We start from the raw sequence: 15,385 nt of genomic DNA, 5'->3' as shown, positions 1-15,385 counted from the left end.
CCAGCAAACAATGGCCTTATCAGTGTAGTCATTGGAAGACCCAACAATGGCACAGGGGGAGGATTAGAGAGGTATGGACAGATACTTCCCCCAAACAGCCCTTTTTGCAATCTCAGTGATTGGAGTAGCTGTTAGTTTCTGACTTGCCGCGAGCTCCCTGTGTGGCACCCCCCAGGATGTCATTCCCAGCAAGACCCAATGGTGACAGTTCAGTGCCTTTAGGACACAAAGTTCTATTGGGCTTTCTCCTGATTTCCAACTGATGGAAAAGAATATCCTTGCCCCTACAGAATCTAGCCCCAAATATTAATACAATACCACATCACTTTCACATATTATTATATTGTGTTGACACTTCCCAGTACCTGACTTCACATAACCTTGTGTTCTGGAGTGATTTGTAGCACACTGTAGTAAGATAACACAGATATAATTTATGTCCAAACTACAGGCATCCTCCTGTTAGGTTGCCAGACTACATCAATACAGTTTATTAATGGACTGTAGTTAATTTCCCAGAAACTTTCGACACAGTACATTAATCTGTTCACAAACTAGTGAGTAATGTGGTCCATGGCCAAAATCTGTGTGTTTTAACCTTTATAGCAATATTTAATTAAACAGAGTTTCTAACAAATGACCCTTTGTATTTTAAAAATATGAGATTCAATCACTGTACTTAAAGTAAACAAAGAGCTGCTTCAAATGTGATGAGTACATGAGGTAATTACAGTGGATATCATACTTCACATTCCAAATAATCTACCTCAAGTCTCAATCACTGATCATAGCCACATTTCTTGGCTCTGTCATTGGATGAGGGATGGACTAATAAATAAGCAAGCACCACTATAAAAAATGTGAAGCTCCCTTCAGGCTGTCATTTTCTTCTTCCTGCACTTCTGTTAGTTGCGTGAACAAGGTGACTAGAAGAAATCTGTGAGGGAAAAAGGAGCAACATTCCTCATGAAGATCACCCAATTTTCAGCTATTTATCTGTGTCACCAACAGGCATTAAGCTCCATTTTGGGAACACTGTTCTTCTAACTTGCTTTCTTGGTATTCACTGTGCCTAGGTATTTGAACACTTTGAAGTACAACAAAATAAAATTCCCAGGAAATTGTTTAGAAAACAAAGCCAAGTTCAACTTTGAGCTTTCGGTCTTTGTGGTGTAGATTTGACAATAATTTATGATAGATGAGTATATTTCCTCATGCCACCTCACTTATTATGCCGAAAACTCTGCAGTCAGTTAAGCTGGGTGGGCCAATCATTTCATTGGCATTGTATTAAAGTAGATAGCCAGGTTTCAAAAAAATTTGTAGAACACTGCATCTAGGCTACCCCATGGTAATACAGGAATGTACACTGTTCTCATCATGAATGAAACTGACAGCTAAAAAGACAGACAAACCAATGACTATACAAGCAATTAATCAACAAACCTAAATATGTAATTCTTTCCACAGGCTGATGTCATTCAGTAACTTATTTTCATTCTTTCCAAAATATATGTTCGTTATTCAGGGAGTGATTTATGTATGAAACTAATTATATGATGGGGAGAAAAGGGATAAGAAAGTAGTAAAAGGTATGAGGCTCTCATACAAACATACTGTACATAAGAGATTCTTTGGCCCTTTGAGTTTATACTACCAAAAATAAATTACCATCTATACTAGTCCCACCTTCCTGCATTAGGCCCATAATCTTGAATTGTTATGACATTTCAAGCATTCATCCAAGTTTTTTTTCCCCAAGGTTGTGATGTTTCCTGCCTCAACCACCCTCCCCAGTGCATTCCAAACCCCCAGCATACTCTGGGTGAAAGAATCTTACCTTACATCATCTCTAAACCTCCTGTCTTTCACTTTATAAGTGTGTCCTGTTGTACTTTGCCCTTCAACTTTGCCTTTCTGTCCACCCTGTCCAGCCCTTCATGCTGATAAACTTCATACTGCAAGTCTCAGTAATTGGGTCCCAGCTGTTCAAAATGTAGATCAATGATTTGGTTGTGGGGATCAAATGCACGTTTACCAAGTTCACAAATGACACAAAGCTAAGTGAGAATGTGAGCTGTAAAGACGATGCAAAATGGTTTTGAGTAGATTTGGACAGGCTTAGGTGACTAAGGAAGAACAATGCAGATGGAACATGTAGAAAAATGTAAGATCATTCATTGTTATAGGAGGAACAGGTGTGAAGATTATTTCTTGAATGGTAATAGGTTAAAAAGTGTAGATTCAGAAAATGGGCCTAGATGTCCTAGACAATACATCACTGAAGACTAATATGCAGATGCAGAAAGCTACTAGGAAGGCCAATGGTAGGTTAGCCTTTACTACAAAATGATCCATGTACAAGAGTTGTGAAGTCTTGCTTCAACTATACAGAACCTTGTATAGATCACAACTGAAATACAGCTTATCTTATTATATTCTAGAAGGTGCAACAAAAGTTTACCAAATATGTTCACCAGGAGGCGGGACTGTCTTATGATGAGAGATTGGGGAAATTGGGCCTGAATTTAACCTACAAATACTTAAACAGATTGACAAGTGAGACTCAGGTAAGATGGTTCCTCTGACTTTGGAGTCTAGAACCAGTGGGGATAATTTCGAAACAAGGGAGAATTCATTGAGGATTGAAAGAGGTAATTTAGTGCAGAAGGTTGCGAATCTTTGGAATTCTCTAACACTAAGGACTTGGAAGCTTAATCTTTGAGTATGTTTAAAGTAGAGATCACGTTGAATGGTGGAGAAGGTTTGGCAGGCAGAAATGCCTACCCCTGCTCCTATGTCCTAGCTTTTTTGTAGAGGATCATTTTGGTGAATATGGTAGATAAATATTTGAAGCAGTGAAAGGTAAGCAACTGGGGGAGAGCATGGGACAGTGAATGTTGTAACAATGTGAATACACCTTTAAGGGAATATAGCAAACTGCTGTTCTTCATGTTGCATCTCAAAAAATATATTAGTCCCCTGATTTGCAAGCAATCTATTAACAGATGTAGAGACCAGATATGCAGTACTTAGTTCAAAGAATATTATTTGTATGTAGGATTATCTTCAAAGAGATAAAGCACATTATTGTTTTGCCATTCCTGGTGTGTGATTGATATGTTCAATTCTAAAAGAACAGAACAGTTGGATTCACTTTGAAATGTTCTAGTAAAGAGTCTGTGCAGACACAATTAGGTGGACACTCGCCATCATTATCTATACTGTATTATGGTAGGGCAGATTTTCTGACCTATATAGAACCTATAATTACTGCCCAGTGGCAAAGGTATATTTTTAAAAATCCACCCATAAATAGGCCAAGTGACCTGTTGCTACACTGCAGTCATTTGAGATCCTGTACACTTCTACCCTCACTTTCTGAAAAATAAACGATTGCTATTTATGTTTGGTGGTCATTGTGAGAAATTTCCCCAGCACTTAGACTTTGATAGCATCATATTTCATCTTTAAAGATGCAGCAGTAAGTAGCTGTCAGATGTGGAGATCAGAGTGGGCCATATTTTTAATTAAATATTCTCAATTTAACCTTGAGCCTAATCTCAGGCGAATGCGTAGCAATTTGTAAACAATGCTGAGGGTTTTGGCCAGGGAAGAGGGATTCAGAGGTCTTCAAAGAAAAGTTGTGGGGGTGGGGATGATCTTCAGTAAATAAAGCTTTGGTGCAAAATGCAGTCAAACTCCAAGTCCTTTCCTTTTAGAAAATTTAATCAGAGTCAAGTAGATTACGTATCCAGGATTTCCCAAAAGTCTCATTTCCAAAGAGGGTAATTCATGCATCTGCAATTTGTTTCACTGTAACAAACGGTTATTCTCATGTTGTGATATAACATGTCATCTTCCCCCTTGCTGTATACATACTGCTTCTCTACGTTTATCAGTTCAGTTTAGCTCAGTCAAAAGCTAAAATGCCTAATGGAGAGTCCCTTTCATCTCCTGGCTTTAAGATTTTATTTAATCCAAATGGAAGAAGTGAAAATTTCCCCTCTCAATTGGGTAAAGAATTTCAACTTGAGTAACTTTGGGCAGTCTTAATCCCTTTATTGACAACAAATCCCACAGCAGTAATATAATTTATCAAAAACTGATGGACAAATGTAAACGTTAATTTTAAAGGTTGCTGCAATACTGGTCCTATCGTCACAAAGCTGGAATACAAAGAATGGAAGTTTTGTTGTAATTACATAAAACTCTGACTAGAAACTGTTAGAGTACTACATTCAGAATGAGACACTGCATTTTAGTTAGACCACTCTCTATGTTTCTTCAGCTGTTTAGTTAAGATCGCTACTGTCTTTTCTTTCAGGTATTATATTTATATTCATAAATTGTCATAGTATGATCAAGTAATGAAAGACGGTCTTTTGAGATACAAGTTCACTTTGTTTAAGATGTTCTGGACAGTTGTTAACATTGATTTTATTTAGAAAAGCCACAGAAATTCTGAAAAGCATCAGATGCGGTAAGATTAATTGAATAAAAGAAGTTAGTACTGCTCAGAGTAAAGAACATCTCAGAGCACTAGCAAAAATGAAAAGTCAACTCTGAGCTTAAGTGAATAACCAAGGAAAGACAAATGTAGGGTCAGGATGTTTTTAAAGTCAGAGAGAGCAGCAATCAAGCACCTTTTGAGGAAATTCCAATGAAAAGGGAATAGTAGATGAAAAACTGACTTCATATGGAATAGGAGGAGATGAGCAGTTATTCAGGATAGGATGAACACATACTTATGCATACTTGAGACTGGTTGGCTCACCGAGCTGGTTTGTTGTTCTGCAGACATTTTGTCATCATGCTTGGTAACATCCTCAGTGCAGCCTCAGATGAAGCTTCAGTGTATTTTCCCACCTGGTTTTTAAACTCTGGGATCCGTTGCGATGGATTGCCTCACTTCCGGATTTCCTCCCTACTGGAATGCATATGGGGTCGAGTTCAATGTATTTATTGATAGCATGCATCATGGAGTGCCATGCTTCCAGGAATTCTCGTGCCTGTCTCTGCCTAGCCTGTCCCAGGATCTTGGTGCTGTCCCAGTTGAAGACGTGGTTCTCCTTATCCATGTGGATTGAGATGAGTGAGTATTGGTTGTGTCTTTTTGTACCCACTTGGTGCTCATGTACTCTTATTGTTAGTTTCCTTCCTGTTTGTCCGATGTAGTGCTTCTCGTAGTCTCTGCAGGGGATCTTGTAGATGACATTGGTCCTGTCCCTGGCGGGGAGTAGGTCTTTAGTTTGGGTGAGCAGTTGTCGTAGGGTTGATGTGGGTTGGTGTGCCACTCTGATGCCCAGAGATTGTAGAAGTCTTGTGCTGAGTCCTGACATGTTCCTGATAATGGGTAGTGTGATGAGTGTGTCGGGGCATGTAGAATCTTTCTGATGCTGTTCCTGTAGGCATCTCCTGATCGAGTTCTTTGGATATCCATTATCCTTGAACACTTGGAAGAGGTATTCCTCCTCCTCTTGGCATAATTCCATGTTGCTTCAGTGTGTTGTTGCCCTTTTAAATAGTGTTCGCACGCAGCTTTGTGTGTGTGCTGGGATGGTTACTATAGAAGTTCAATACCTGGTCTGCGTGTCGCTTTTCAGTGTACTTTTGTTTGAATTTCCCCATTTGTCTTGTGCTCCACCATGACATCCAGGAATGGGAGTTGTTTGTTCTTCTCCTCCTCTCTGGTGAAACACATTAAACTCGACCCCATATACATTCCACTATGGAGGAAACCCAGAAGTGAGGCAATCCATCGCAACGGACCCCAGAGTTTAAAAACCATGTGGACAAACACACCGAAGCTTCATCAGAGGCTGCACTGAGGATGTTACCCAGCATGGTAACGAAATGTCTGCGGAATAACAAACCAGCTTGGCGAGACAACCAAACTCAACTCCTACAACCCAGGCTACAGATCTACTCCAGAACCTTAGAGTAATGCATACTTGCTAATGGGAGTGAGAATGTGCTGCAATTTGTTAACGATGCTGAGAATTTTGTCCACGGAAGAAGGATCAAGGGATCTTTAAAAGTTTGTGGAAGGGCTGATATTAATAAGTATATGGAACTTCACATGAGAGAGAGAGAAAGACAGGCCATAGCATTCTGAATAAGTGGTAATGGCCCAGGGCAGGTGTTGGGGGAGCTCATTTAGACAAGCATTTGGTACGTTGAACAGACCTTTACAGCTCCACTGTGGGAGTAGGCAAGCAGGCTTCTCACGTCGGCTGATATTTTACCATTGTCAGGATGTGTTGTCTCATTATCCACTGCCCAGTTAATGGCTACTAGAGTGCTCCAGCCCTCTGCTCTGGTCTTTTACTGGTAAAAGGGAGGAATGGCATTGTATCACCAGGCCAGAATGTCTATATCAGTTGGCAGCCTCGCTGCAGGCTCAGAGTGGAGTTTTCATCCTGTTCCCTTTACCCATGCTTTTACTCCTGTTTTTGTGATCAACACCGAACCCCAACCTAGTGAGGCCTACCCAGACCTAGCCACCTGAACTCTAGAGCTCTTCCATCATTGTCGATCGGGGGCTGCTGCAGTCCCAGCCTACTCCCAGTGGTGACTGGGATGCCTGTTTGCTGACCTGAAGCTGTCGGGCGCATGTGCACTGTCTCAGAAGAGTAGACTTCAGACAACTAATTGTCCAAATAATGTAAAACAGTGTCACGGCTTTCAAGATCATGAAAGGTGGTTTCGCCCCTGAATTTCTGACCATTGGGCTGAGCAACCACAGTGACATATAATTTCTGCTACTTCTGACCAAGGTACTAAAGACGTAGCTGAGAGTTTCAGCAACAGCAATGGTGAAGTAACAACAAGGATAACAGATGGTTGAAAAGGAAGGAAGTGATCTTGATAACATGTGGGTTGGAAGTGCGGCTCCATATTGAACAAGATCACCTAGAGGGTGAACTGCAGGATTCAGCAGGCTGAAAGTATTAATAATATCAAAACTAGAGACATTCAGGTTCTGACAACAGCAAAAACAAACCATCTTCAATTTAGGGTTATAACAGTTTATAAAAGGACTAGGACAACGATATCAAATGGATAATTTGATAATACAACTGCACGTAAACTAATATAGAGGTGCAAATAGTATAGCAGACGTATCAGATGAATCTGTGCTTCCAGCTAATGTTGCTGAGGGATAACGGAGAGACGATAACAGGGAGGAGAAATATGGTAGATACTGAAGAAGAAAATAAGACATCTTTTGGTACAGGAAAGAGTGGAACAATATGAGAGAGAGAGAGAGAGAGAGAGAGAAAGAGAGAGAGAGAAAGAGAGAAAGAGAAAGACACAAAGACAGAAACAGAGAGAGAGTTCGATGGATATTAACTATGGAAATATGGAGAGGGAAAGGGTAATTATCAATAGTATCAAACAGAATGAAAATATCAAGAAAAACAAAAACCATTGAGTGGAGTCACTTAAGACCTTGTTGCTGACTTGGCGCAGTCGGCAATTCAGATTGGAACAACTCAAAAAAGGCGAGAGATGTAGAAAGCTGGAATAATGGCAATACTGCACATAAACTCACAGAAGAAACAATTAGAAACAGGCTGATAATTTAAAGTGGATTTGACAGTCAATTATGGGCTTTTTTTAAGAAATGAGTAATGATAGAGGAATTGGAGGCTGTGGGGCTGATACCAGATCATAGACAGAAGTTTATGACGTTGAAAACAATATCAAAAAGGAAAAAGCAAATGAGGAGAAACTCAGATCAGTCAGGTCGAGTTAACAGAAAAAATAGGTATGGGGACAGAGAAGCGTCAGAGATAACAGAACCAATGATTTAGAAAATGAAAAAGTCTCATACTAGATGATTTGGATAGGATCCCTGCCAGTTATCCTAATCCCACAGTGAGCTGTGCTCTTGCCTCCTGGGTTAAGCTTTTAACCAAGTGGCAAATCTTTCCATTGGGTGCCCCATACAGAATGATGGGGATCACCATCAGCATCACCAGTTAGAAAATTCAGGCAAGGCTGTAACTTGAAGAGGAGAAAGGAGCTTCAAGGGGCAGGGAAAAAGCCCTGACTATTGTAAATGATGTTTTTTTTAAGGCTTCAGGTTGAATCAAATTCTACTAAAATGAGCATTTAAGATGGCTCCCTGCTCCACTAAAAACAATCTGGTTCTTCACGTCAGCTTTTGTGCTCCTGAGATGCTGCTTGGCCTGCTGTGTTCATCCAGCCTCACATTTTATTATCCTGGTTCTTCTCCTGTCAGTCACAGGAGTTGATGAGTGGTAAATGGGGAAAGCTTGCCAACATCAGACTCCTAGTGGAATACAATTCATGGTGGGTAGAAAGGGGTAGTTGACAGGCTCAAAATAAGGGAGAGATATTTGTTAGAATCCAAGTTAGATCATTTCACAGATTCTAAGTTCCCACAATGTAGCCTGGCCAGGAGTGATGTGGTTTGGGTTAAGTGAAAGAGGGTGAAAGGAGGATGACGTGAAATACAAATACTAGCATTTGGCAGAATTATTAGTTTCTGCGCTGCAAATTCTACATAGACTGGAAAATCAGTGATACAGTTTTGGAGCTGTGTCTTATGACCATGCGGATTTTGCAGGTACCACTTCACTAGGACCTTAAGAGCAGTGAATTCAGGCTTTAGCTTCACACTTTAGATTTTAATAGTAGAGAGAGTGGATAGTCTGTGTGATATTTTACATGTCTGAGTTTTACTTGATGCAGCTTTTTTAAAAAACAGGATTAGAGAATTCTATCTTTTAAGTCTACTGGACAGTAATTTGATTGACAACCTCTAAAATACAGCTGGTCAAATATATCAAATGACAGATTATTTGAAATCTCTCTTAAAAGGGATAATGAAATTGTGATCCTTCCTGGCCATGCTGTACACATTTCTACAACTAAATTAATACTGGATCAATAATTGTTTAAATATAAATTATTTAAAAATAATTATTGATCCTGTATCAAATCAGTTGCAGCAGTTTGTACAGCATGGTCAGAACGGATCACTGTTTCAGTTCTTTAGAACAATGACATATAATTTTAGCAACATTTATTTTAATAACTGACAGTAGTAAAATACAACATGCTGTTATTACCAATTTCTGAAACTCCTCCAGAAAATCCATCTAACCTAATGTCCACTGGAGTCCAGCCAAATCACCCAGGGTTTTCACTCTCTATTAACAAGTGCCCTTGAGAAGGAGTTCTGCAACCAAATTCTGAATTTAAGCAGCAAGTGAAAATTACTTGAAGAAAGTATTTAATAGGAACCAAAGGATGGAATGGCAAAGAACCTTCTGTTATCGTGATCTGGAATATACACGAAGCATCAAGCTGTCAAAATAGCAATTAACATCACGAGGCAAAGTTTCACTCATTGCTGTTATTTCTTTTGTTGTTTTCTCACCCCAGAAATTGCACCTTTTTCTCTCCCCACACTGATAAATATCAGCAAAGACGCATGGATCACATTTTGCACAAGTTATACACACAGTAAGCTATTTACCCACTCCCAATGATGAGTACAATTTTGTCTCTGTTTATACTAATTGAAAATGGAACATCTGATATTAATTGGGAAATGGAACATCTGTTGCACGCACTATGCATTTAACACCAAAAGAGGGTCGTTACCAATTGCCATTTTGAACTGCTTATGCATTAGTAGTCTAGTGGCACTATGGGAGCAACCGTGACGAGCGAACCAGAAGCTCCAGATACAAGACTGATTCTAGGTCCTGGTGGCCAAGAAAGGTAAATTCCTAATGCAGCCAGACAGGTTCCTTATCAATCTGCAAATCCTTCCAAAGTACAGCAGTGACAGGCAGATAGAGCAAGAGGGGTTCCTGGTCAGTCACGGTTGGGTCATTTGACAAGATGGTAGGTGTGAAGCAGATTTGTGCTAAAAGCAGGGTATTTGATTCTTGGTCTACCTGGGATAGGTTTAATAACTGCCTCCTCGTGTTACTTGTGCTGGATACTGCAATGCAGTGGTTCAGACCTGCTACTGCACGGCGAATTAATACCATAAGATTACTTTCCATGTGGATTTTTTCCAATCTGTTGATACAACTTGAATTCTTTACAAATTTAGTTTGAAAATATAACTCCTTTCAAAATCCAAACAAATATTTCAGTATTCTGCATGCATAAACAGAATCAAAAGATCATGGTACTTCATTACTTTCACAGTAATTCATGGTTGAAATATCAAGCTGTTGTTTTCTGCAGCTTTTCATAATTGGAAAGTTAAATACATGTTTTGTTTAATTTTGATTAATATTTTACTGCAGAGCAGAAATACCAGTGCACTGGAGAGTTCTCTTAGATGTGGAGACTGCCAATTATAATGGCAGGAATGCAGTTAAATAAGTGTTCAAACTAAAACGTTGAGGTTCATAACAGGTGAGAGAGGTCATTTGGTAGTAAAAAGCAGCAGTCAAAGGACCACAGGCAAAAGATTCCTGTGTCACATGGATGAGAGGAGATTGGGATACGAGAGGCCAAAAGGCTCCTAATGAATTCTGGTTACTTGAAGTGGAGAGGCTAGGGACATTCTTACAGAGGTAAAAGTGTGGAATTACATTGGTATCCTCTGGTAAGTTGGCCATTCAAGCAGGGAGAGCCATTGCAGGGTTTCCCTGGTTGTCAATTCAATATTCTGTCACTGTGCCCATGACATCACTGAGCTGTGGCTTTTGAATATTAAGTTTTCAGGGAACCTGGTTCATGACAAAATTCACCAATTTAACAATTAAAGGGACCAGAGATGGCATCAGTTTTAACTCCTTCCCATATTCGTTCTCACTGAAGGTGGGGGTTTAAACTTCCCATTATTAACTTGTGATATACAATTTAAGTATTCATGGTTAGCCCAGCCACGAAGGAGTAACGGTAACTTGTGACAAAATAAATTAATCAAAAACTTACTATTTTCACTCTGTGGCCCGGAGTTGCTGAAATCTCCCATGTACATTCTTTGCGACTAGGATATTTATCTGGCCAGTTAGGACTGGTGATGGTACCAACTGCACTGTAGATCTTGTGTTCGCATTCAGCTGTGACAGAAAATAACATTAAAGCTAAGATCGTGTTACATAATCAAGAAACAAGCCTTTATTCAGAACGGCCCATCCTAAAAGAATAAAATACAAACACTAGACACAAGTAATTCTGAACTTCCATAGAAGGTATTCAGACAACATGAGAGCAAAGATGCTCTACAATGTTGTAAGCTGAATATATTGCATGACGTTTGTCTATGTGCTGTTCCAGCAGTCTGATTGGCATAAATGAATTCAAAATATGCTGAATTTTATATCCCATAGCTCCATTTCCTTGATAGTACAATGTTTGGTTCTATGAACATTAGAGTGCATGTGCTTAATGTTTTTATATCCCTGCCAGTTTAAAACAGATGCAAATGTTACCATCAAAACACTGGACAAAGGAATTTGTTCACTAATGTTAGAATAACCCAATTTCAAACCATTAAACTATCCACAGTTTATTGCTTTTATGTTATAGGATAACAATGGATCTACTGAGGATACAATATTCAATAAAATGGGAGTAATTCAAAACAGACTTAGGTGAACCTACGCACTAAAAAGCAGTAAATTCAAATAGGCTTGCGTGAACGTGGGCATCAATGTCATATTTTATTAGTAATCTTAGGGTAAATTTTAATTCCTTCATTTATGAGAGGGGACGATGATGATATCATTTATTCTGTAGGTCACATACCTAGTCAGTGGTGATACTAAACTCAAACCACATCCTAGCTAGGGATTATAAGCATTAAACCCATGCAGTAATTTACCGTGGCTATAGATCACTTGAGACTGCTCTGCCTTTTTGAACTTCTGAGTTGGCCTTTCTGGTTACTACTGAAGACAAGCAGCCAGAAGGTTTGGTCTTCATCAATAAAGAGAGATCCATTCTTGTGTTTGCAGAATGCACCTGGTAACGCTACAATACGATCTATCATGGAGGGTTTGAGGCAGGTCATGGTGCCACACTTCATTGGAAGCTGCAATGCTGCGTAGCCCAGTAAACACAGCTATTCAAATGTATCATCTTTTGGGAATATTCATCCCTGAGCACACCTGTACATAGTGGGATATATAACTGATTACAATGGAGGGAATCATTAGACCCTCCTCTTCTCTAAGCTTGGGAAACATGATTTCCCCACTGCAGGAAAGGAAAATCTACCCTTTAACTGAAACAAAATCTGTTCTGATGAAAAATCATCAGCCCGAAATATTAACTGTTTCTGTCTATTGGTGCTTGCATGACTTGCTAAATGTTTCACCATTTTTGTTTCATTTCTGAAAAACTTACTCTTTCACTTTAAAGGAAGACAATAGGGCTTCTTTTATAAGATTACACTCCTGACACGTAGTCTCATCCATTCCATTCTCAAGCCTACCAATCCAGGTGTTCCAAATTTAAGTTTCCATAATTTAAAGTAATGTCTTGAACTGAAGTGTTTGCTGGTTAAAATACTATCTGAAACTCATATGTGGTCAGCTACTGCTATCTAGATCACCAAATAAGAATAAAAATCATTGTACGTGACTTTTAATTAGAGATTCAAGTTTTCAGCTTTCTGTGTCAAGCAAGAAGCTTGATAATACTTTGAAAAGGTAACAACTGAATTTTTAAAATTCAGCTTGGGATGTGAGCATCACCGGCTGGGCCAGCATTTATTCCAAATTGCCCACAAGGGTGGTGGTGAACTGCCACCTTGAACTGTTGCAATCCATTTGATGCAAGTAGCCCCATGATGTTGTTAGAAAAGGAGAACCAGAATTGTGATTCATCCACAGTGATGGAACAGTGATATACTTCGTATTCAGGATGGTGCATGACCTGGAGGGGAACTTGCAGATCTGCTGCTGTCATACATCTACTGCCCTTTTCCTTCTACTAATATTGCTTTAACATGCAAGGTACTTCCTTGAATAAAGTTAGATGATCTAATACCTTTAATGGTCAGGACTCAAAGTTATAGCTCAGGGCTCTCTTCTAACAAGAAGAAATATACAATTAATTATTTTTCCAACATGAAGAATTAAAATCTAATCCGGGCCAATTTATGGGTTATGCTTCATAACTGGCCCTGTTCATTGAGATGAAGGTAAGCAAAACACAAATTTGGTGCTGTCACTTCACAGATTTTAGCGACATGCCAAGCAGACCTTATTAAACTTATTAATAATTTTCATGTATTTATTATCCTTGATTCTGATATCTGCTATCGAAATAATTGGAAGCAACCTCTCAGCCTTTGCTTTTCCAGAATTAAAAAAAGATGCATTGTGGCACTGGAAGAAACAATATGTTGCTGCTTATGTGATAAAACAAAATAAGGCTTATTTTTTCAGTTTTGCCCTTCCACCAGTGAGCCCCACCCACTGGAAACATGTATTGAAAATCCAGCTGTGCATTGCAATTTATTTAACAGATGTTATAATTTTTCTTGTTTCAGATGTGACGAAGCCGAGAATTAACCATTAACCAAGAAAAATTTTGTATTTTCAAATGCTATGTTTAATTATTAGAAATGCATAGGTAGAATTTTGATTTTGCAATGTTATTATTTGATTTCACTTTTTATTAAATGAAAACTTATTATGAGTTGTTGTGGTTGAATTGATGCGTTTAAATGGATACTTAAATGTATCCTCTGAGCCTTCATTAAAGTTTTCACATGTACCGATTTAAATATGTTGTGGTGTTCCTTAGTACTGCCCTCGTGTATGTCAAGAAAGAATTTCAGCTGGTAAATTCAAACCCAATTTGTTTCACAATTTTTACATTGAGAAGCAGAAAAGAGATTTGTTTCAAAATAACTCAGGAACTCAAATTCCGCAAAGGTACTGAATAACATAAAATTCCTAATAAATTATAAAAAAATCCTGCTAACTCCAGTGCTCCATCAGTGAATCTCATTTGCTGAAAACATTCTTCGAAGTAATTTCAATGGGTATACAAATTGGCTCATAAAACAAGCAATTAGTAACTGTATCACACGCTTCTGTTTTGTAAACTGTAATATTGGGCAAGTCACCATAGGATACTACTAGAGTCATTTCTCAACACCTTTTAACGTTGTAAAGTTTAACTCTACACATTCAAATGTAAACATCACAATGATGAGGTTGGTGCAGTGAAAACCACTCTTGGCTGTTCCAATTTACAATGAAAGAGCATCTTAATAATATACAATAACATACACTCTGTCAAAGGAACTTGTGTTCAACTGGAACTGCAGACGCTGGAGAATCCAAGATAACAAAGTTTTGGGCCTAGACCCTTGAAGGCCCGAAACATCAGCTTTTGTGCTCCTAAGATGCTGCTTGGCCTGCTGTGTTCATCCAGCTCCACACTTTGTTATCTTGAGTTCAACTCTGTCCAGGTTTCTGATGCTACGCCAACAAAAAGCATTATATTCAACTACATGAACAACATTGTTTTAGTTCTTATTCAAATGATTCCACAAACAGTTGGTCAGTTTGCATCCTCAATGTGATATTCGTTATTGTGAGATGGAAGGATCTATCAAGCACTAAATATTATTAGTTTCTTTTCAGTTTAAGTTTCAAATGATAAGTACATTCTTCTTCTCTCCCCGAAAGAATCAAAATAACATGTACCTTCTTTGCAGTCATGTTTGTTTTCGTGTAGAAGAAATCCATTTCGACACTGACACACATAACTGCCTACTGTATTGATGCACTCATGCTGACAGCCACCGTTATCTTTGGAACACTCATCCTTATCTATGAAAAGGTCAAAGAAAGAGATCATGCAACATATACTTGTGAGATGCTAGCCACAAGCACTTAATTAAGAATGAAAACATGACTGTATGTTTGCCCAGAAGAAGGTAAACTAAAGCACAGGGCTGACTGCCCATTGTATATCTTTTTGCTTTAGCTATACCTATTCATTACTAAGCTCGAACTTTCGCCTACAATTGTCATTGCCTCAAACATGCATGGAAAGAAGCTTTTGGATTTGTCAATAGCTCCAAGCTGTTTATAGTTGCTTAGTAAAAGGAAAGTTCAGCTCTGCTTGTTGAAACCATCTGTAGTTCTTTGAAATGCTGGGCAATGCATTCGGTTCAAATGAATATGAACATTTCAGAAGTACACAAAACAACCCTACAATAGTTAAGAAATAACAAGAAAATCTTGTTCATTTCAAAACATTCTATCAATCGAGGTGATACTTTAGCAAATTACTTCGCTTGTTTAAACTAACCCACTTTAAAAGATATATCTGTGTTAGAGGTGAAGCAAAGATTAGCAAAGAAGATCTAACCCCTGGGATCTGCATACAATGGCTATAAAAGTCATTGCAAGGG

At 38.7% G+C, this 15,385-nt stretch overlaps 1 protein-coding gene across 5 annotated transcripts in view; it reads right to left on the bottom strand.

The window, feature by feature from the left end:
• The window catches only part of tll1 (tolloid-like 1), a 351,886-nt gene that overhangs the window by 28,418 nt on the left and 308,083 nt on the right, over positions 1-15,385 (bottom strand). For all 5 annotated transcript variants that reach the window (XM_048544759.2, XM_048544744.2, XM_048544753.2 and 2 more), the window contains 2 exons: positions 14,673-14,798; positions 10,939-11,066 (listed from right to left, as the gene is read on the bottom strand). In XM_048544759.2, the coding sequence (XP_048400716.1) occupies positions 10,939-11,066; positions 14,673-14,798 (254 nt within the window). The remainder of the gene's footprint in view (positions 1-10,938; positions 11,067-14,672; positions 14,799-15,385) is intronic.

This window comes from Stegostoma tigrinum, chromosome 1, assembly GCF_030684315.1.
Source record: "Stegostoma tigrinum isolate sSteTig4 chromosome 1, sSteTig4.hap1, whole genome shotgun sequence".
Lineage (NCBI taxonomy): Eukaryota > Metazoa > Chordata > Chondrichthyes > Orectolobiformes > Stegostomatidae > Stegostoma > Stegostoma tigrinum.
This window is presented reverse-complemented; position numbering and strand designations above follow the sequence as displayed.